This window comes from Asparagus officinalis, chromosome 4, assembly GCF_001876935.1.
Source record: "Asparagus officinalis chromosome 4, Aspof.V1, whole genome shotgun sequence".
NCBI classification, from domain to species: domain Eukaryota; kingdom Viridiplantae; phylum Streptophyta; class Magnoliopsida; order Asparagales; family Asparagaceae; genus Asparagus; species Asparagus officinalis.
Window position 1 is genome coordinate 112,354,173 of NC_033797.1, and position 24,536 is coordinate 112,378,708.

The window sequence follows — 24,536 nt, forward strand, 5'->3', positions numbered from 1 at the left end:
GATCTCTTTCTTTCTGCTCCCTGTTCTCAGGTGATTGAGGAAGGGATTTAAAAGAGAATTTATTGTAGAGAGAACTAAGAGAGGGTATTTAAGAAGTGGGGGAATCTTACTATAGCTATAGTAATGATTGTATTTATTGAGGAATCTCAAGTTTGAGATTCGCTCATAAATTATAATTTCTTGTTGAGAATAATAAGAAATTTACTGTGTGGCTCCCGAGGACGTACGCAGTTGCCGAACCTCGTTAAAACTTGGTGTACTTTTTCTATTCTGCGTTTCTGTTGCATTAGGGATTTCGGCGTTAAATTCCCAACAGAAGGATCACTCTAATCGTGATTAATATGTTTAATAATGAGTATTAGACCATTTCCTGATGTATTTAATTGTCACGTTGAGCCATTTTGAACAAATGAACGGGTTGTGTTGACCATTTAAATTATGACTAATTACCAATACTATAACATAGAAAGGTTCAAATATTCTTTAGTGACGTTTTGACTATATAGCCATCACCATGATGATTAGGATTCTCAACGGACTAAAAATTGAGCACTTAATACTCATGTGTATGATGTAGTAGAGGAGGAAAATGAGGGCAAAAAATTAAGATTCAAATATTATGTTTATATAATCATATCATATCATACTTCATATCATATCATACTCCCTTTAAAAGAGAGAGTTGTGGAAAAACTTTTCAATGACTATATTACCAATTTTTTGATATTACATTCTAATACTAACTAAACTAAATTAATAATCATTGTTAATTAATTATATTATTGTCACTTTAAATTTGTATAGTTTGGTCCCTAAAACTTCCAACGTTATTGTAAAACTCAATATCATATTAACTATTAGTAATGTATAATAATATATTAATAGATAATTGCGTATTAATAAAGTTTTAATGGAAAGAAATAAAAAAATAGAATTCTCCTAAAATTATATCATGACATTTATATAGGAAAATTACAAAGAGCATTCTTATGTGTAAGTAACAGGACAGAAGGTACAGGCATAAAATTTTAGAAAATATTAGGATATTTAAGTGCAGCAAGATATGTTATGTTAAATTAAAAAAAAGGGTAGCAAGATACAAGTAGAGCTATATAAGTATAATTTTGGTAAATTATAAGGTATATAAGTTCAGTTAAGCCTATAAAAGATTTGAAACATTTGTTATCTACAAACAATAGTATATGATCTCATTGATAATCATATCATACTCCTTTAAAAAGAGAGAGTTGTGAAAAAACTTTCCAATGACTATGTTACCCCTATTTTTTTTTTTTTTGATATTACATTCTAATACTAACTAAACTAAATTAATTATCATTGTTAATTAATTATATTATATGTCACTTTAAATTTGTATAAGTTGGTCCATAAAACTTCTAATGTTATTGTAAACTCTACATCATATTAACTATTAGTAATGTATAATAATATATTAATAGATAATTACATGTTAATAAAGTATTTATGGAAAGAATAAAAAAACATAGAATTGTCCTCAAATTATATCATGACACTTATATAGGAAAATTACAAAGAGCATTCTTATGTTTAGGTAACAAGACAAAAGGTACAAGCATAAAATTTTAGAAAACATTAGGATATTTAAGTGCAGCAAGATACACTATCTTAAATTTTTAAAAAAAAGTATAGCAAGATACAAGTGAAGGTATATATAGTATAATTTTGGTAAATTATAAGGTATATAAGTTCAGTTAAGCGTATAAAAGATTTGAAACATTTGTTATCTACAAACAATAGTATATAATTTCATTGATAAATAACATTCATCATACAATATGAGGCCACATGCATAGCTTATATTTATGTAATAAAGGAGATGTGAAAAAATTAAAGCATCATATTTTGAATGAGTCTCAAGATTTTGAATTATTTCCTAAAATTATATAATTCGCTTAGAAAACTTCAGAAGAGATTTTTGAATGACTACTACAAAGTGTTGAACATCGGATAAATATTAAACAAATAAAATCCACGATATCGGATTGTAAAAATCAAGGATATGTATATAATCCTGGGTGTCATATGAGATAATATTCATACATAACATGATATGTAATATGTAATCTAACATATTAATAAATTTTAAACATAAGAATTTGTATCAAGATATATGCATAAGATTTGGGAGAGCCAAGAGTGGAGAAATTTGGGAGAAGAATTGTGGTCTTTGTGTGTTTTGAGGGCTCTGATTTTGTTTCCCAAACACGATCCAAACCCGAACCCACTATCAAATTAAAAATGACACGATTTTCTCGATATATTCAAAGGGATATATCGGCCCTATTTTTGATAGCGATCGATACTAAAAAAAATTACCAAACAAAAGAAAATAGTATAAAACATTATCGAGATAAAGTCTTTAACTCAATATATTAGCTTATATAGCAACATATCCACCAATATTTAATATAATGCCTATAAGAGCAAATAGGTAAATGTTATTTAGATATTAGTTCCTTGACTTTAAATGTTCGATAGTCCCTCAAAAGTTTAAAAAATCTCATAATTTTAGGTCTAATATTAAATTATTAAAGTTTTAATAGAAAAATTATAAATAAGTCATATTTAAAAGAGGAGTTAATTTTTAAAAAACCCTCTCAACTATGGAGACTGTCTTAGAAACCCACTCAACTAATTCAATTTAACAAAAGCCCCTTATTTCTGGGAGGTGTTATAAATAACCCCTCTCAATTTCGGTATAATTTTAGAAAATACCTCTCAACTATAGCGTGTCTCATAATAACTCCCCTAATCTTTTACACTTCTATCAACAAACCCTCTTAATGTAGTTACCTCAATATGTGATTTGGACAAAATACTATATTAAAGAAATCAATTTTAATAAAAAATAAGACCCTAAACTGATAATAAAAAGACCATAACCAATTTACAATTCTTTTTCCTCTATATCACCTATTTTTCTTTCATTCGGCAAAAATCAAGGTAATTCTTTTATAGTTGATGAATATTTTGGTCTTTCCAAGTCAAATACTTGTCACATAATAGATAAGACATAATGATATTAGTTTTGAGAGGTTAAGTTTAGGTGAGAAAAGTTCACAAAAAATCAATTTTTTTAAGGTGAGATAAATTAATTACCTACAAAATACCCAAAACTTAACGGAGATTTACTCAGTTTTAAATAATGGGGGGAGAGAGAAGGGGGCTAAGTGGGTTGACATGCCTCCAATAGTTGAGTGAGAGTTTTCTAAAATTAACTTTAAATAAAAGCACAACTTAAGGCCCATGTGACATTAATTTTATACGAGTGGAGTTTATAGCAAGTCTATCACTCAATGGACTGGTTTGGGTTATTTGTCCTTAAATTATCCTGCACATTAACTCTGAAAATCTTTTGCTATAAGAATCTCTAAGAGAAATTTAATATTTATTTGGGATGAATATGTGATCCTTCTGATTCCCCTTAATTTTTATGATTTGTAATAAATTATTTGATAAAATAAATTAAGTTGTTATTTTATATTACTCGCCTTCTTATAAGTTTATGAAGCTCACAGCTTAGATATGAATATTGTTGTAGATATTATATTCTTTTAATTTCTTAAGCTAAACCTTTGGATGTTGTTTGATATTGGATATATATGAATTATTTTATTAAAATACAATCAATATGAATGCATAATATGTATAAATCATTCTTATTGGATATATATGAATTATTTTATTAAAATACAATCAATATGAATGCATAATATGTATAAATCATTCTTAGACTATATTTTATAATTTTTTAAAACTAGAGAGTAATCATTTTGACAAATCAATTAGTAATTGGGAAGATGTAAAAAGAGTACAACGACATATTTTGGAATTGATCAAATAGTTTATATTTTCTTTCTTGGTTGAATTTGCACATTCTTTTAGAAAATTGTAGAAAATTTTTCTTGAATATCTATAATGCTTAGTCGCCGGATAAATAACAACGGAAGTACACAACAAGTGGAAGTGATTTTTTATAACTGAACAAAATCCTTAATGACTAGATAAAACCTACTATTTTTCTTTGATGAATTCAAGACTTATTTTTCATTAATAATTATAGGTTTTTTAGCATTGGTCCCTTACGTCATTAATATTTAGAAATTATACATTCAAATTACTAATCAATCTTAAATTATTAATATTTTAAGGCTTTAAATGTAACTATTTCTTTGGAAGACAAAATGTTAAAGCCACACATGGAAATATCTAAAAAAAGTTAATAATTTAATATATTATGATAATTAAAAAGTTTTTTGCAATCATGTTGTGGTAAATAAATAAACTTAAAGTAAATAACTAAATTATCTGACCACGTGCAGTGCACATGCATTCCACCTAGTGACTGTGAAGAGAAAGTTGTAAGGTTTAATTGGATGTTATTAAATATATATAATGATACAATTAAAAGCTAATAAATAATGGAGTAAGATATATATGTCTTTACGTATGCATATATGTGTTTTCATGTATGTATGCATGCGTTTTATGCATGCATGTATCTGTTCTTGAGGGTGTTTTCGAAAAAAAGTTTTAACATACAAACACACTTTTCTAATAATATTAAATAAATAGATTAGACAAACAAAATTAAGCCAAAGGGGGCTGATTTCAAACAATTAAGCATTTTGAGGGACTTAGTTCAAATATATGAGATATTTGGGACCAATATCTCAAAACTCTTTTTAAAAACTTCAGAATATTTAAGTGCTCCAAAAAAAAAACAAAAAACAAAATGAGGGTATATAAGTGGAGGGGAAATCACAAGGTATTTATAATGCTAATTATCTTTTTTCCTCCTACACAAAGTACTTTTTGCGAGGCAAAAGCAATAGGACCAATTATAGGACAAAGAGACAACATATAATTTTCTTGAGATATCTGACCAAGATAAATAATTATCATACATACATATAATTTGTTCCGTAACTGCTCCCATAATTTTGAATTCAAAATTAATCCCTCTTCTATACATAGCAATTCGCCCCTTTATACACGCTTTTGAAATATTTTCTGGAGGAGGAGCACCGGGGGCACACCCCCAGGCACATCCCCAACCACATCCCCCCACCTGCTACAGTATAGAGGGCCCCACATGAGATTTTTTAAAAAATCTGGGGACGTGCCCGAGAGTGTGCCTCTAGTGTTATTTTTTCTGGAGTCGTCTGTCCTCGACAAAATTGATTCACCACAAAACAAAATCTCAACATGCAGCCCACTCTCCACCGAAGTGGGTCCCAGCGCCCCACCGAAGTTTTCAACATTGGGTGTAAAATTGGGTGCCTGGCAATTTCGTCCTCCTTTTCAAGTTTCAAGTCTCTTTCTTCCTTCAGTCTCCTTGCGCCGTTCTTCTCAAACCAAGAAAGAGTAAAGACGCCACTGGAGATTTTTTCCAAGCGCGTCTCTCTTTTTTTATATATTTTATTCCTCTTTTCCCATTATTTTTTACTAATTATTCTCATCATCGCTCCGCTTAAGATCCCTTCCCAATCCTCGTGAAACCCTAAATTCCCCTCGCCGAGATCGAATCCCCATCCTCGGTATCATCGTCGTAACCCCAGCGTTTTCATCCCTTCTCGCTTCAAAATTCGAGCATCAAGAAGGGATTTTGAGCATCTGGGTCGCTTAGATTTGGCTCCTTTAAGTAGAAAAACCGAATCTTTTAACAGATTTGATCAGCGATGAAGCCAATTCTCAAAACTAGGGCGGAGGAAGACGTCGATTACTTCCCCTCGTCACCGAAGAAAGACCGATCTCTTATGAAAGCAGTCTCCACTTTGGTCATTTTCATGGCGGGGATCGTTCTGGGGTTATCAATAAGCGCCCATTTCACTCGCTACTTCAGCACTCACTCCGACCTCTTCTTCCCGAAAGCGATGTACTCTGCAAACTGCGACAAAGAGTGCTCGAGCATCGATCGGTTCGTTAAGCCCGTGCATTTGACGCACGGGATGAGCGACGAGGAGTTGTTTTGGAGGGCGTCTTTGGTGCCGAAGAAGGAGGAGTACCCGTTCGAGAGAGTGCCGAAGGTGGCGTTTATGTTCATGACGAGAGGGCCGTTGCCCTTCTCGCTGTTGTGGGATCGGTTTTTCAAAGGGCGTGAGGGTTTGTTTTCGGTGTATGTTCATAGCTTGCCGGATTATAAAATGAATGTGTCCGAGGATTCGGCTTTCTTCGGCCGGCAGATTCCTAGCGAGGTATGAGTGGATCACTTTCATTTGCTCTCTATGTTGATGATTGATTGATCATCTTGTAGCTTCACTGAATTGTTTTTTGATTGCTATTTGGATGCTATTTTACTAATGTGAGCATCATTCTTTGTGCTCATGTTAATGGAGTAGTTCCATGCTATGCCTTGCTGTCATGGGCTGTGACTAGCTTGGCTTCGTTGGCAGAGGAAGTGTATGCATGATAAAGATGCTAGTACTTAGTTGTAGGATTAGATAACAATTTATTTCTCACGGGTTGACTATCTTTTATCATTTTGCTACGTTTACTTTGGATTGTCAAGGTCATCCTACAAACTTTGTTTAGTTTTATTCGAGTTACTACAACTGCGCAAGAGTATCTTTTACATAATTCTTCAAAGTCAAACAAATGTTTGGAACATTGAACGTCCTTCGTATCAGTCATTTAAACTTTGCTTTTTGCGTGAAAGCACCAAATAAGTTTGTTATGGTCAAAAATAACTATCAAATTTTAAAATTTGATACAAGTTCTTTAACTGCCATTTGGCCATTTCTTTGAATTTCTATGACCTAATTAAAATTGCAATTGATCCATCAGTTATAGTTTACATCCAATTTGACTCCCTTAACTTGACCTAGTAAGAGTTGAAGGGGGGGAAAAAATTCCAGACATGCGGCAAAAAGGAATGCCACCATAAACATGAATTAATTTTTTTTAAACCTCTCTCTAACTTCTACTTTCTCTTACATTTAGGAGGTCGAATGGGGAACGGTATCACTAGTCGATGCAGAGAAGCGCCTCTTAGCAAATGCACTCCTCGATTTCTCCAATGAGCGATTTGTTCTTCTCTCGGAGAGCTGCATCCCTGTATTCAACTTCCCTACAGTATATGAGTACCTCATAAACTCTGCCCACAGCTTTGTCCAATCCTACGACGAAGACTCCCCTCATGGCCGAGGCCGCTACAGTCATCGCATGCGACCTTATATCACTCTCACCCAATGGAGAAAAGGGTCTGAATGGTTCGAGCTCAACCGTGAGCTCGCCATCGAAGTAGTCTCAGACTCAAAGTACTACTCTCTCTTCAGGAAATATTGCAAGCCCTCTTGTTACCCCGACGAGCATTATATCCCCACTTACTTGAATATGTTCCATGGTGGCTTGAATGCGAATCGGAGCGTGACTTGGGTCGACTGGTCGAGAGGTGGGCCCCACCCTGCGACATATGGGAGAGAGAGTATCACTAAGGGATTCATTCAATCTATCAGAAACAATGGGACTGCCTGCACTTACAACAACAAGCCCACTTCGCTTTGTTACCTGTTTGCGAGGAAGTTTGCTCCTAGTGCCTTGGAGCCTCTACTGAATATGAGCTCAACAGTGCTGGATTTTTGAGGTGCTGCTTTCTTTTCTTCTCTAGGTCCTGGCTACATAGATAGTTTTGTATTCTTTGTACCGTGTTTTGACACAGTTGATGTGAATAGAGCTCTTCATTTATTTGATTAACTTGGTGTTTTTGCCTATCTTATTTCTATTCCTTGTCCTCTTCGAGCATCTGGAATGTATCAGTCATTTATTACATGGATGGGAATTACATTGAGTACTGATGAAACAAAATGTTGATCTGGGTAAGCTTTATTATAAGCTGACACTTATCCACCCTGTTTATGAGCTAATCAGTGCAACTTGTTGGGTGCAACTGTGAGTCTTTCTGCTACTGTGTTCAATTGTTGCGACGAAACAAGCAGTGGCACTAGGATGCAAAATGTCGGGATTTATGCAACAATGCAAAATGCATTCGCAATCCCTGCATTAACACCGAACCAAACGCTCTCTTTGGACACGATTAATGTGAATAAACGTCATCATTCATACAATCAGTTGAATTTGACATTTTCCTTATTCAAGTTGTTTCGTTCATTTCAAGCATAAGAAAACATAAATCAGCATTTTCTGTTGAAAAGAAGTAAGATAAGATCTAGAGCCACGATCGTACACGCATCCGTGGACAAACTTTTATTAGAAACCATTAATTAATGCCTCCGAGCTTAGTCAAGATCGTCGGATAGGGCGTACGATTGGAGGAGGTCGCCGCAGGCGGGGAGGGGCTCCTTCTTGAGGAAGCCGAGGGAGTTGGCGTAGCGGATGCCGGTGCTGATCCCGGTGTCGTTAGCGAGGACGACGCGGGCCATGGCGCGGTCGGGCTTGATCTCGTCGCAGTCCTTGCGCGAGCTCTCCACCAGCGCTACCTCGCAGGTCTCCGACTCGTGGGTGTGCGTGATCGGAATGTTGTAGGTCCCGGACGCGTCCGTCTCACCACTCGCCTTCTGCGTCACCTCGCGGGTAGTGTAGTTCTTGCATTCGACCTTCACCTTGGCGCCTACGAGTAAGAAAATAGACAGACATTTATTCCCAACAAGGAAGAAAATGCTGATTACTGGAGGGTAGGATTACTGGAGAATTTATACAAAAGCAAACCGGTTACATATACTACAAGATTATAATTTTTAGATAATTCTGATAGACTTTTAATCTATATAAAATGCATTTATTCCCCATATTAGTATCCGAAAAAAGGCACGTATTTTGTTATTCGGGCATGTCGGATTATTTGGATTTGGATTTGGATTTGGATTTGGATCAAAATACCTTCCATGTACTCGGTAGCACTGGTCTCGAAGCCAGCACGGCAAGTGTCGCAGTAGACACGGCCCTGGATGGTGAACGTCTCTGCGGCGACGAGGCTGAGGACGGCGACGGAGGAGAGGAGGCAGAGGGTGACTAGAAGCTTAGCCATGTTTTTCTTGTTTGTGTTGGTCCTTTTTCCCACCCTTGTGAGAATGCGCCTGTTGATATAAGAGGAGTTTGTCCCGTAGGGCTTGGTGTGGATTTAGAGCCTTCAGAAAATTGGGTGGGGTTTGCGGTTGAGAAGGGAGTTTGGTGCTTAACAGAAGGTGATTTTGAGCGGGTTTAAAGGGTGAAATGCTTGGCTAAGAGGACGGAGTAATTGCTAGCCGTTGATATCTTTTCTTTTGAAATTTTCTTTGTTTGTGTGCGCCTATTTTTGGGAATACAAGAAGAGTTGATGCAAAGAACGGAAAGAGGGGAGAAAGAAGGAATATTTCTTTGATGCGCTTATTCTGCTCCTAACTTTATGACGTGTCGTCATTTTGTGTAAGGTAGGTTGTAGATCCCGTACTATCTTTTTTGTTTTCACCGTGATCGGAAATCTGTCCTTAAATTTTATTGGAATACTTAGCATCTATTTCAACAGATAGATATTTGAATATCCAAAACCATCATTGCTCAACTTTAACTCTTTTCTTATCTGCAACTGATAACCTGGCCGACTAGGGGTGGTGCAAACCGACCAAACCAACCGAACCGACTAAAATTTGGCGGTTAGGTTCCGGTTTAGGAAAACTTTGTTCAATTTAATTGTAAAATGTTTGAAACTGAAATAACTTAACTGGCTTCTCGTGTATAATAAATATGATTTTTTTTTTCCGCGGAAACCACGGAGAATCCTCCATAAACCATCTTCTTCAATTTATATACAAATCACTTTTAAAGTATGTTGGTGCAGCAATCAATTACCTTTCCGTTAAAATTTTCACTAAAAATCTAAATGTATCTTTAAAAAACTCACAATCTCGTCATGCGACTGATTTTGTTAACGCTTAGATCCAGTTAGGATACAAATCACGTATTTTGAACGTGATGTTTTTAGGATTATTTTGGTTTCTTAGGGGCTGTTTGGTTCGCTATTATAAGGGGTGGAAAACTCAGAAAACCCCTCCACGTCAGATTTTTAGTCCTCCACGTCAGCTTTTTTTGTTTCCGTCCATTTCTTTGTGCCGCTTTGGTTCGCTCGAATGGAAGAGGGAAAACTCTGCTGAAATCGCCGCCAACTAAGATTTTTTTCCCTCTCCGATTTCCTTCCCCAACCAAGTGAAATTGATGAAAACTCTGTCACGTCAGATTTTTTTTCATTCTCTGCTTTGTTTACAAAAGTTTTCCTTTTTTTTCTATGCGAACCAAACAAAAAAAAAATAAATACATTGGTTTTCCATCATTTTTTATGTGCGAACCAAAGCAAAACAATCTATTTCTTGAAAAAGTTTGGAAAACTCAAAACTTGTGTTTCTTTACATGGAATTGCATTTCTCTATATCAAGGAAACGAACCAAACAGCCCCTTAATGAAAAACTTAACCGGCCGGTGGTTGACTGCAATACAAACCCATGTTAAAAATAGCTTATGTATAAATTAACAATTAAAGATGGTTTTTGTAGAATTACCCTATTTCCTATTTTAAATAGGTGGTTTCCATGAAAAAGAAAAAACCTAATAAAAATGCACAGGAATGGCCTCCTGTGCACTGAGAAACAGAACCGAAGTAAAGAAGCAAAATAAAATATAGGCCTTAGACATTAAATATACTGGGCCCAATCCAGCCCAGCCCAGCCCCTGCCAACATAAAATCCCTTTTGTTACCCCAAAACCATTTTTCGTCACTCCCCTCTCTCCAACCGAACCCTAGCTAAAACCCTAGCCCATCGCCATGTCGCTCTCCCGCCTCCTCCTCCGCTCTCTCCGCTCCTCCGCCATCCATCTCGGCCGCGCAAGACGCGCGCGCGGCCGGCATCGTTCCGTCTGCCGATGGCGGCCCGGTCGCTTTCTCCTCCGCCGAGGAGGCCGCCGCCGAGGCGCCGCCGACGCAAGCGCCGCCTCCGCATCGAGCCCCCTCTCCACGCCCTCGCGGAGAGATCCCTCCGCCCCTCGACCGCCGCCGGACCCCAACGCCCCTCGCCTCCCGGACTCCACCGTCAGCCGCTGTGGCCCGCGCCTGAGCCTGCACAACCAGGTTCAGTCCCTGATTAGGTGCGGGGAATCTCGATCAGGGCTCGGCGTCGGCGAGGCATGCGGTGTTCTCGAGGATCCGGCCGACCGTGTTCACTTGTATGCTGTTATGGCGGCGATGCTGAGGGCGAAGAGGGTTGAGTGACGTCTCGCGCCCTGTTTGAGTTCTTTTATCGGCAGTCGAATATCGTTCGCCGAATGTTGTTAGCTACAACATATTGATAAATTCGCATTGTGATGCAGGTAAATTATCTTCTTGGTTTGTTTATGAAATTTGCTTAGTTATTCGAGGATAACATAGAGAAGTGAATGGAAAAAAAATAATTTTTCTTTCCAAATTTCAATTTTTTCTTTTTTTTCTTTTTGTTTTTGGGGGAAGTGAGAAAATGTTCGGGCTTTGGGGTGTCAAATTGTCAAATTAAAATCAGTATGGAAAGTATGGGGTATTAAATTGTCAAAATGAATTTATTACAATTGTGTTAATTGTTGAAGCAGCTTATACTTATTCTTTAGTTTGCCTGGAGCTTGCTATAGAACTGGTTGATTTACTGGGGCGAGTAACCCTTCTGGATTATGTTATGTTTTGTATATGGGCTTTCATCTGCTCTTATTGTCATCTCTTTTTTTGGGGGGGAAATACTAAAATCTGAAGATCTGACTTTGAGATGTGTTTTTTTTTTGGTGAAACAGTTGATGAATTCTGATGGATTTATTTAGAGTCGATTGATTTACTCGCAAAAGTAAAAAATTTTAATTTGATTTTTATCCTCTGTTGATTGCCAAAATGTTAGTTAGGCTATGGACAAATTCTATGATGGTGTGTTTGTATTAGGCTGGCTTCAAGTTGTTTCTTTTTAGTTATTTGTTAACTTTTAAATATGAATTGTAATAACCCTCTTTCCAGTGGAGTGTTAATGCAGCCCTTTATCATTCTAGTTGTTCTTTTAAAGGTGATTCCGTTAGTAGTTCTGGAATGTTTTGCAGGGAATTCAGGCATCGTGGCATCTTTATGGGCTTGTGAAAACATTCAGCAGTATTTAAAATTATCTTTTGCACTTTTATCTTAAATTGAATAACATGGTTTCAGAGTTTGGTTTTGCATTCTCTTAAACTGAATAATGTAGCTTCAGATTTTAATTTTGCATTTAGAGTAAGAAATATATGACCCGGATATTATAATGTACTTTTATTTTAATATTGTTTGTAAAACCCAAATTGGTGTACTGAGACATGTTTTTTCCATGAGAACTTGTGAGCTTACCGGGTATTATCTTTGTGATAAGCGTTCATTTGAAAACCTTATTCGAGCAATCTATCCCACTTAAGAAGTTCTCTTTTGCAGTGTTCTAATCAATTTGCAATGTGATGCAGGTCGGGTAGATGTTGGCTTGGATGTTTATCGACATATTCTTGAGAATGCACCGTTTTCTCCATCCCCTGTAACATACCGCCACCTCACCAAAGGTTTAGTTGATGCTGACAGAATTCAAGAAGCAATGGATCTCCTAAGAGAAATGCTTAACCGAGGACATGGGGCTGATTCCTTGGTGTATAACATACTCATGCAAGGGTTCATTGATAGGGACAATATGGCGAAGGCATATGAGCTTTTTGATGAGCTTAAAGAACGATGCTTGGTATATGATGGGGTTGTCCATGCAACATTTATGGAGGCTTATTGGAAGCAAGGAAAGGACAAGGAGGCAATGGAAAATTACCAATCGCTCATTGACCGACAGTTCAATATGGCCCCTGCCACTTGCAATGTATTACTTACTACTCTATTGAAGCATGATAAGGATAAAGAAGCCGACAAGCTATTTCAGAATATGCTTGATAGACATAATCATCCAGCTTATTTGGCTCTTAATACTGAAACATATAATATTATGGTGAATCGGAAATTCGATTTGCAGAAGTTTGATGAGGCGATTGAGGTTTTCCACAGAACTGGTAGAAAGCCCCTGCATATGGATGTTGGTTGCTTTAACAATATAATTGGAAAGTTGTGCGAGAATGGGGTGGTCTCGGAGGCAGAGAAGCTGTTTGATGAGATGCCCAAAAGGTCAGTATACCCCGATGTAGTTACCTATGACTTCTTGGTTGATGCATGTTTCAAAGAAGGGAGAGTGGATGATGCCTTGAAATACTTCGACAAGATGATCAACACCGATGATGAGGGCTTCAATGCAGTGAAGTTTGACCTGAAGCTCTATAACAAAACATTTGATGGTTTGGTGAAGGCTGGATATATCTCTCAAGCTATGGAGATTTTTGGCAAGATGATGGAGAAAGAACAGAAGCCGGGATTGAAGCAAGATCTGAAGCCAAAACCAGACACGTTGACTTTTGAGACTTTGATCAGTGGATTGTGTACTAATGGCGACTTTGACAGAGCTTTGGATCTTGTGAAAGAGATGTTTAAGAGGGGGCTTACCCTTTCGTCTCAATTCCGCGGGGTTGTTACAGAGAACTTTGAGAAAGCAGGAAGGAGTGTAGATTTTGAAGCGCTGTCTTTGTCAGCTCGACAGGCTAGTTTTGCTCAACCGGCCAAACATGCTAATCACGGGATACCTGCACAACATTCTGGTATTGCTCAACAGCCCCAACAGAATGGTTTTGTTCCACGGGCCCAACAGGGTAGTTTTCCGCAACACACCCGACAAGGTGGTTTTGCTCCACCTCTACCGGGCCAACGTGTAGGCTTTGGTCCACAGGTGCAACCTAACGGCTTTGTTCCTCAGGGCCAACAGAACGGCTTCGCTCCTCAGGGTCAACAGAACGGCTTCGCTCCTCATGGCCAACAGAACGGCTTCGCTCCTCAGGGCCATCAGATCGGTTTCGCTCCGCAGGGCCAACAGAACGGCTTTGCTCCTCAGGGCCAACAGAACGGCTTTGCTCCTCAGGGCCAACAGATCGATTTCGCTCCGCAGGGCCAACAAAACGGCTTTGCTCCGCAGGGCCAGCAGAATGGTTTTGCTCCTCAGGCCCAACAGAAAGGTTATGCTCCACACGCTGGTTATGCTCCATGGGGCCAACATAATAATAACGGTTTTACTCCTCGAGACCAAACTGGTGGTTTTGCCCCACAAGCCCAACATAACAGTTTTGCTCCACAGGACCAACAGAGCAGTTTTGCTTCACAGGGCCCACGCAACAGTTTCGATCCACAGGCCCAACAAAATTGTTTTTCTCCGCAGGCCCAACATGATAGTTTTTCTCCACAGGACCAACGGAACAGTTTTGCTCCACAGGCCCAAGAGAATGGTTTTTCTCAACAGGCCCAACATAACAGTTTTGCTCCGCAGGACCAACAGAACAACAGTTTTGCTCCACAGGGCCAACAGCAGGAGAGACAGGTTGGTTTTGCAGCAGAAGACCATCAGGTTGGCTTTGCTCCCCATGACCAGCAGGCGGCGGCTTAATTCGGAAACACTTTTTATTGCATGTAGCCTTGCTCATATTTACTCAGGAAACGAAGTTCAGAACACGGTTTGGTTTTTTAACTTCATTAATCAATATGTTCCTGGTCCAAAACTTTGGAGTTGGTAATCATACTAAGAAGCCATCCAAGATATTTGGTTACTGATGGCAGACATGGACACTGTACATGCATATGCTTTCGAAACCATTGGTTCAAACTATTTATTGTAATAGGATCTTGAGGAATTTGTCTTGAATGTCAACAACTTTGATAATCCTCTTCATCATATCCATAAATTTATTAACACCTATTTTCTCATATAGGTGCAGTATGGTAAAGTTTCATTTTTGTTCTTTTTAATGTTTGTGTCTGTTGAAGTAACTTATGATTGATGCCCGCCTTCTCTGCAATGATGTTTTTAACTTGGTTAATCAAATATTACTTTTGGACTGGTATCTTCTATTTGGTGCAATGCTAGTAACCTTTCCCAGTTTATCTTTAGTACAGTAACATAGGACTATAACTTGGAGTTCCAGTTGTTTATTGAAGATTATTGTTTATTGCTCTTGTATAGTTTTGAAGTTAGATGTAATACAACTTAAATTCATGCAATTATTGGTTAGTAGCCTGGCATTGGTGGTTTTGGGCTCTCTGAAGTTGTTTCACAGTCTGGAATTGAGCTTTTACAGAGATGATTCTTATTTCTATTTGAAGTAAAGGTTAGCATTGGCCACATTTTGCGTATGATAGTATCAGTGTAAGCACTCAATGGAATGATCTCCTTTTTTTAAAGACATTTTTACTTTGTCCGTTTCAAGGAAATTAGAAAAGTTTCGGTGGGTTGTGAAAGGGTCAATCTGAGTTTGAATATTGAATGCAAATTCTTGAGTGTGGTGTTCTGTGACTTTCTCCAGTTCTCAATCTGATTTCTTATCTTCCAGTTTCTAATGTCCATGTTCTCTTCTTTTTCTGCCTTTATCGATTTCTGAAGTTGTTTTCTATGATGTAGTTTGTGAGTGTAAGTTTGCCTAAGATTGGCAGCTAACATTTGCTTATTATGAAAACTAACCATAGTTGCTTGCAACCGAGTCAAAATTTCAACCGATAACTTTCTTATGCTGTATGAAGTTTTGGCTCTAGTCATGCTTCGTTCTTATGCTGCTATGCTATCCTTGTATACTTGCATTCTGAATCTTTAGTTTATATGTGATTTGCCCCCTACACATAATCTATGGCGCCTTTATGAAATTAACTTGGCTTTTTGCCATTGAATGGAGTGGGAATCTCATTTTTGTTCAGATGAATCACTCCTCACAGAAAATCTTCTTCCTGGCGAAGCGAGAGGCTAGCTGGGTATGAAACTATGAATCTATCTTGTCGATAATGCATCGGTGTATGTGTTGTTATCCATTTTCGTTTGCTTCTAACAAATACAGGAACTGAATTTTCAAATTTTCACTTGGGAGCTGACTTGCTAGATTTTGTCTCTCGGCTCGTATGCCTGTAAATGCTTGTGATATATGCGCCACTGTTGTTCACTTTTGAGATTCGTGGGGGATACATTCAGTGATTGCGGGTGCGGAGGCATTTGGCTTGATAAACTGAGGACGTTGTTGCTTGTTCTGTTTCAGTGATGTTTTCGGCCCCGAGATAATTTCAGTGATGAAACAACGTAGTCTTGAGATCTATTCTTTCCTTCATACTTTCTTTATTCATCATCTTACTCTCTTCAAGGTCATTGATAAAAATTAAACCTTGAAAATGCCATGAATCGATCAATTTTTCTGCGCGCGAATTAAGATCATTTCCAAGTATAGAACATTTAGACTTCAATTTGATTAGAAGCGCTTCCTGCTATCCCACCTCATATCCTACTAGCACGCAGAACCCACAACCAAACAGGAACAAAGAACAATTTTAGTTAACTAACGATACAATTTCGTGCCGTTGAAAATCTAAGCCACTTTCATCACCCGCACGGATCAAAACGAATCATTAGACAGGTCCAATGAGGTTCATAATCCTAAATGTAGTGACGACATTTTCGTGTCAATTGTTCCGATTTAGTAAGTTTATTAATGAAGTATAACACAGAATCGAACGAACTCATTTAATAAGTCACCCAGTGTTCAATTTAAACAAATGGAAAATTTTCAAATTCGACCCATTTAGAAACTTAATTGTCAAAAACAACACATTTCCAAATTAATTGCCAAATTCGATCCAGTTTCAACCAGGTGGCTAAAACTGGGTCGAATTTGGCGAAAAAAATTTCAAAACTTCACGGGATTTCAAGTCCCGTGAAGTTTAAGCCCGCGATTATCAGCTTGATTAGCGGTGCACAAAACTTCACGGGACTTCAAGTCCCGTGAAGCTTTATACCTCGCAAACTTCATGGGAATTCAAGTCAAGTAAAGTTTTGATACCACTTCCAAACTATCTTACTTCCCTTGACTTCACTTGACAAACCGCAAGCCCCTGCTTTTGAAACTTCAACTAAAGTTGCGCTAGTAGAAAGACAATTGGACTCTGAAAGCTCGACAATCCCTTTCCTCCTCCGCCGTCGTACAACAACATCGCTCCCGCTCTCGATGGGATCCAGCTCGCAAAGCTCAAAGCGCAAGAGATCGCCGCCAAGCTCTTCAGTGAATCCGAGGCCAAGAGGCCTAAGAACGACAACGGCGCCGCCGTCGATGGTTTGTGTCTCTTCTCCCTAGATCTCGTCGTCTAGGGTTTTTAATTGTTTTTTATTATTGTATTAGAATTAGGCTTTGAATCTGTGGCTGCTGATTGTTAGAATTAGGGTTTGGTTTATTAGGACATCACTTAGTTTTGTGCTTAGGTCATCTCCAACTCATCGCATCAAAATAATACAAATTTTGCATCAAAATGATGCAAAAGTCACATCAAACAGTAATTCATCTTCAACTCACTGCACCATTTTTTATATCAAAAAAAAATATTCTCAGTATATTTCTTTTTATCTACTTTTATATTATTATTTTCCCTATATTTTTAACTATTTCAACAATTAACCCCACATTTCAAATTTTAATTTTTTCACATATTTTTTAAACAAAATGATTTATTATTTAAAAAATTAAACTAATAAAACGATAAAATATATTTTATTAATTAAAATAACTTGATTGCTAAAATATTATATTTTTATTATTGATATTGCCAAAATATTACATTTAAGAACACAACAGAAAATAAAATACAAGAAAATAATTAAACATTAATAACAATGTTAAAATTACAAATTTAATATATACTTAACTATCTGAATTAGTGTATTCCTCCCATAGATGATCTATCAATGCATTACGAAGCGCAATATGTGCATCTTTATCCTTGATTTGTCTATAACGTGTAATAAATTGATTAAATCTAGTAGTTTCATCTGCTACAATGTCAACTTCTGGTGTTGGTGTTTCCCACACTTCTTGAATTGGTGCATAAAGATCACAATTGCAAATCGTGATTGGAGAATTCCAAATGTACGTTCTACATCTTTTCTACATGCTTCATGTTTCATGGCAAAATATTTTTTCTTCCTACCTTGTGGCTGTTGGATTGTTTGTACAATATTAGCACATTTTGAACATATACCATTAGCTAAATAATAACTCATATTATACTCTTTTCCTTGAATAACATAGTGAGCGGGAGGAGCAATACCTTGAGCTAGGTTAGAGAAAAGATTAGATGACTCCAGCACATTGATATCATTATTGGTGCCTGGCATACCAAAATATGTGTGTAATATCCAAAGATCATAATCTGCTACTACTTCAAGGATAATAGTTGGTGACCCGCTACGTCTTGTGTATTGCCCGGACCATACCGTTGGATAATTTTTTCATTTCCAATGCATACAATCAAAACTTCTTAACATTCCTGGAAAACCACGTTTTTTACTAATATAGAGTAGTCTAGCAATATCATTAGCGTTAGGTGTTCGTAGATACCGCTCTAGGAATATCTCTACCATAGCACGATAAAATTTTGTCATACTTTTAATAGCTGTTGACTCATCTATTTTAACATATTCGTCCGTAGCATCAGCTGGTAGACTGTATGCCAACATACGAAAAATAGCTGTTACTTTTTGTAACGGTGATAATCCAATTCTATCAAGTCCACCACTTCGTTGTTGGAAGTAATAGTCATGATCTTTCACTGCATCAACAATACGAAGGAACAAACTTCGTGACATCCGATATCAATGACAAAACATATCTTCATCAAAACGTGGATTATCAACAAAGTAATCTATGACCAAATTCTAATGTGCAGTTTCTCGATCGCGATTGATCACTGCATGACCGAGAATCGAGCCACCATGGATCGGTTGGTGGTTTTGTTGACGTAAATTGTTAGCAATGATCATGTTGTTGTTAATGTACTCACGAATTACTGTAGGCTGTCTAAAAATCACTGCAGATAGTTGATCCCCATCAAACAGCGATGATGGAAGTTACAATTTGACGGCTTCCAGAAAGCTATAATTTAAAGACTTTCATGTAAATCGATGAAGGTTACAATCTGACGACCTTCACAACAACTGATGAGCTATAATTTAAAGACTTTCATGTAAATCGATGAAGGTTACAATCTGACGACCTTCACAACAACTGATGAAAGCTCTAATCAACATATGAAGGTTACAATCTGACGACCTTCACAACAACTGATGAAAGCTCTAATCAACATCCTTCACAATCAATATCAGGAGTTATAATCTGACGACTCTCACATATCAAAGAACTAAAACAAAGATTACAAAATGACGATCTTTGCAACGTTCTGACAAAAAGAGACTACAAATCGACGATCTCTTCAAACCAAGACGCGGAAGTCCTCCCCGCGTACCAGCATCAAGACACAATGTTTTTAGCCATTGACGCAACTCAAGCTCGGGCACTAACACAGCGCAAACGCAGCTCCAAATGCTGCAAATGCAGCTCAGATCCAGCTGCCAACGCAGCTCATGTTCGGCTGCAAACGCAGCCTCCGAAAGCTACCAACGTAGCTTCCATCCATTGCCAACGCAGCTTCCATCCGCTGCCAAACGCAGCTTCTATCCGCTGCCAAACGCAGTTTCTAAGCTGCCAAATGCAACTTCCAACAAACAACCAACGCAGCTTCCAATTGCTACGTCTGAGCTTCCAGGCACTGCGTTTGAACGCAGAATTCATACCAGAACATGGATTTTACGTTTGACTCGTTCAAACACAAGCTGAACGGTTTCAAAACCACGATCTGAGGGGATCACAACTCCACCAGGAGTGATTTAAGGGGTGGTTATATCCCATTAGCCCCACTCAGAAGAGAATTAAGGGGGCGGTTACACCCCTTAATCCCCTATAAATAACTGAAAAATCAGTTTAGAGGGGCTGGAGCTTTCATCCTTCTTTTTGGCAGCAAAGAAGAGATCTTTGGGGGGATCTTTCATCCTTCTCTTGGGCAGCAAAGAAGAGATCATTGGCTTGTCTAACCAATTACGGTTAAGATCAATCAACTCATCAAGAGTTTTAAACTTGCCACGCAAGTCCTCCACAGCGTTAAATCGTGAGGAGAAGACCACGTTCTAGTGAATCAAGACGTTCGGATCATCAACGGAGAGCAAATTCGACGTGAGCATTCGAGGGAGACACTCTATCGCCACCGTGAAGAACCCAGAATTAAACAAAGGGGAGAATCCAGATTCATTCTCCTCTCTTTTGTAATCAGGAAATCTAATTGTAACTGAGATTAAAGGAATACAAATCAATTTTCGTTCATTTCTTTTACTGCAAATTTTCCACCAATACTCTGCGTAGCGCGACTAGATTGATGGGCGGATATAAGAAGTTCATGGATTCAAGGCATCTCAACCAAATCCATGTTCACCAAGAGCCAGTCATGTCCAATCATGGACTGGGGGTTCCAATTCAATCCTCACGATCAGTGAGTAGTTCTCCTCGAATCTTCACAACAGATTTGAGAAATTTCATATCGAGAGAAAGACCGATGCAACAAATCATTCGTTCATTCCAATGTGAATGACTGATTCCTACAATCCTCTTGGGATGTCAATGCTGCTCATATGCGGCCAAACTGTTGGTGTTCGACCAATTTACGAACGTTGCTTTGCCCAACCAACGACGACGTTCTCACAGGAAGAAGTCACCAGAGACCGAATATCCTGGGGTCACTATCAATGTGATCGGCAGAGGGAAAGCCTCAGGTCCTAGTTCCGATGACTTTGAGACAAGTCGTTCACCGACCATCAGAGAAATCACTAACGAGTTTGAAGGAGTCTACCAACGCACTCGGACGCGAACAGGAGCCATTCTCCCTGTTAACTATCGGAGGCTAGCCAGAGGAGCCAATTTCGATGATGAACACTTAGCCATCGCAGAGTCTCAATCATCAAGCTCTTTTGTTGAACATGAGAGCTCCGCCTATATGATAGAAAACCATGAAGATCTCGCGAAGAGACTTGATGAACATGAGGTCATGCTCAAATCTCAGCAGGAGGCCATCAATGAACTCTTGGCCCTGATGAATCAAATCGTCATAGACAAGGCCAAATCTCATAAGACAGATTCACCACCTAGGCAAGAATCCTCCCGGAGAGGAAAAACGTCTTCATCCTGACCTCACACAAGCAAAGGGAAGGGAAAAATGGTTGATGACACAGCTTCTGACCAAGAAGCCCATAACCTGGAATCTTCCTCTGATGAAGGAAGAGAGACGGAGAACGAGCAGAATCTCCAGTCTGCCAAAATGGAAGAATTAGAAGCCCGCCTTAATGCCATTGCCAACAGAAGTGAGCTCCAAGACGAGGGAGTTATCAGACCCTATCCTGCCGAATGGGATACAACTCCTTATCCTCCAAAGTTCGAAGTCCCGACGCTACAAACTTTTGACGGCACGGAATCACCGAATCAACATATCTATCATTTCAAGTCACAGACTGGGAATGTAATATCAAATGATGCTATACTGGCTCGATTGTTTATTAGCACCCTCAAGGGAGTTGCCTTTGAATGGTTCAGAAAGATGCCTGTGGGATGTATTCAAAAGTGGGCAGATCTAGAAAGACTCTTCCTATCAAGATTCTTTGAAGAGGATACAGAAGTCTCTATCCATACCCTTCTCGCCACTAAGCAGAAGAAGAGGGAGTCCGTCAAAGCCTTCATCAATAGGTTCCGAAGTATGGCTCTCCGATGTTCGTCAAGTATGACACAGTCTACCTTAGTGGAGACCTGTCGACACAACTTGCACACCGACCTTCTAGCACAAATGAGGGTTATAGAATACCGTTCCTGGAGACAACTAATCTCTCAAGGTGAACAAGCTCAAAAGATTATTGCCAGGATCAAAGCTGAAGAACAAAGTAGGCAGTATCCACCTGAGCAGACCAAGCTCAATCTTCTCAGTCAGAAGGGGAAGATACCACGGCCACTGAAGCCAATCCTCTTCAGTAGGATGTCAGGTCCAACAACTATTACGTTAATAATTACCTCTGATAGTCAAACTCGTTAGATAGTGGCCCACTAGGCGATGTGCCATGTCTACCCTTTTTCCCCCTGCACTTGTTCAAGACTGGGGGTTGGTTTATTTGTAGTTCATTGGATTATGAGTAATAAATTTTCTGAGTTATCATGTTCAATAGAATACCTTGGTCAACCACGAAATCTACCAAAACTACCACGTTAACAGTTACCTCTGATAGTCTAGTTTCTCCAAATCCCCCCACCAATCCTCTTCAATAGGATGGCGGGTACACCAAAACTATCACGTTAATAATTACCTCTGATAGTTCATTTCCTCTAAATTCCCCCACCAATCATCTTCAATAGGATGGCGGGTCCACCAAAATTATCATGTTAATGATCACCTCTGATAGTTCATTTCCTCCAAATTCCCCCACCAATCCTCTTCAATAGGATGACGGGTACACCAAAACTATCACGTTAATAATTACCTCTGATAGTTCATTTCCTCCAAATTCCCCCACCAATCATCTTCAATAGGATGGCGGGTCCACCAAAATTATCATGTTAATGATCACCTCTGATAGTCCATTCCCTCCAAATTCTCCTGCCAATCCTCTTCAATAAGATGACAGGTCCATAAAACTATGACGTTAACATTTACCTCTGATAGTCCATCAACTTGCCAATCCTTTTCAAGTAGGATGAAAAGTCCACAAAAACTATCACGTTAATAGTTACCTTTGATAGTCCATCAACTTTCCAATCCTCTTCAAGTAGGATGACAAGTCCACAAAAACTATCACGTTAACAGTTACCTTTGATAGTCCATCAACTTGCCAATCTTCTTCAATAGGATGACAGGTCCACAAAACTATCACAGTTACCTCTGATAGTCAAACTCATCAGATAATGACCTACCAAGTGATGTGCCTCTATTCCGACTTCATGGATAGTGCCCCACTAGGTGATGTGCCTTGTCTATCTCTTTTTATTCCCCTGCTAAGTCTTAATCAAGACTGGGGGTTGGTTACTTGGAATCCACTAGATTAAAAGTAACGAATCTTTCACATCGTCGAGTTAACATTATACTTCTGACGATCATCATCCTTACGGAGTATAAATTCAGTTGGCATCGCTCCTAATTTGTCACGTTAACAATATACCTCTGACAATCAACTTATCAATCCTCTTCGATAGGATGATAGGTCCTCAAAATTGCTCAAATCGCAATCTTCCCCAGCAAGACACTAAGTCTTCAAAATCTTAGTATCAAAATTCATCGCTTCTGATGATACACTCACTTAGCAATTCTCCCCAGCGAGACGCTAGTCCCTAAAATCTTATTCAAATCACAAGTACATAAATCCTGTCACGTTAACACTAAACCTCTGACAAATCAACTTATCAATCCTCTTCAATAGGATGATAAGTTCATAAAGTTGCTCCAATCGCAACACAAATCCTATCACGTTAACGCTAAATCTCTGATAAAACCCACTTATCAATCCTCGTCAATAGGATGATAAGTCCACAAAGTTTCTCTCATCGCAACACAATCTTATCACGTTAACATCATACCTCTGACAACCCACTTATCAATCATCATCAATAGGATGATAAGTCCACAAAGTAGCTCTCATCGCAACATAAATTTCTGTCATGTTAATATAACACCTCTGACAAAATCAACTTATTAATCCTCTTCAATAGGATGATAAGTCCTCAAAGTTGCTCCGATCGCAACAAATTCCCGTCATATTAACACCAAACCTCTGACAATCCACTTATCAATCCTTTTTAATAGGATGATAAGTCCATAAAGTTGCTCCGATCGCAACATTCTCTTGTCAAGTTAATATCAAACACCTCTGACAAAATCAACTTATCGACTCTCGTCAATAGAGCGATAGGTCCTCAAAGTTGCTCCGATCGCAACACTTTCCACTTAACGACTCTCGTCAACAGAGCGATAGGTAATCAAAGTTGCTCCGATCGCAACACTTTCCACTTATCGACTCTCGTTAAAGAGCGATAGGTCCATAAAATACTGTTAGGTTAACATCATACCTCTAACAGTCAAACCCCCCAATGAACTTGCTAATCCTTTTTCAATAAGAATAGCAAGTTGTCATTATAAAATCCCCAGCGGATTAAATATTTTCTGGAATTATCCTAGTGATAACAAAGAAAATTTCTGAATTTCACTCTAAGTGAAAATTCATGCCAAGTTAATATTACACCTCTGGCGTTTCTAACTTTCTTTCAGTGTTTCAAGTAACACAGGAAGAAATAACGACAAAGTCTACGTATTCAATATCGTAGCATGCCGTTATTAATAACGTCAAAATACATGCTTTACACGCATTGGGGATTTTATCTCGATCCCTAATTAGAGATAAGTCTATGCCTAACACGCGTTGCCAGTTAGTCTTTCGTCGTGAAAAGAACATCAAAATCCATGCCTCACATGCATGGGGGATTTTATCTCGATTCCTAATTAGAGATAAGCCTACGCCTAACACGCG

The 24,536-nt window shown here is 38.3% G+C and overlaps 3 protein-coding genes across 3 annotated transcripts; 2 read left to right on the plus strand and 1 right to left on the minus strand.

Annotated features, from left to right (window-relative positions):
- On the plus strand, positions 5,371-7,765 carry LOC109837973. Its single transcript, XM_020406370.1, has 2 exons — positions 5,371-6,239; positions 6,985-7,765. The coding sequence occupies exons 1-2, from the start codon at positions 5,724-5,726 to the stop codon at positions 7,624-7,626; spliced, it is 1,158 nt and encodes a 385-aa protein (XP_020261959.1). The 5' UTR covers positions 5,371-5,723; the 3' UTR covers positions 7,627-7,765.
- Positions 8,078-9,171, minus strand: LOC109837974 (pollen-specific protein C13-like). Its single transcript, XM_020406371.1, has 2 exons — positions 8,881-9,171; positions 8,078-8,611 (listed from the first exon to the last, which is right to left on the minus strand). Exons 1-2 carry the CDS (start codon positions 9,026-9,028, stop codon positions 8,280-8,282), a joined length of 480 nt encoding a protein of 159 aa, XP_020261960.1. The 5' UTR covers positions 9,029-9,171; the 3' UTR covers positions 8,078-8,279.
- Positions 10,588-14,878, plus strand: LOC109839167 (pentatricopeptide repeat-containing protein At1g10270-like). Its single transcript, XM_020407595.1, is given in 9 exon segments — positions 10,588-10,630; positions 10,861-10,940; positions 10,942-10,992; positions 10,994-11,116; positions 11,118-11,193; positions 11,196-11,236; positions 11,239-11,286; positions 11,289-11,337; positions 12,466-14,878. Coding segments are annotated over 9 exon segments (2,565 nt in total). The 3' UTR covers positions 14,520-14,878.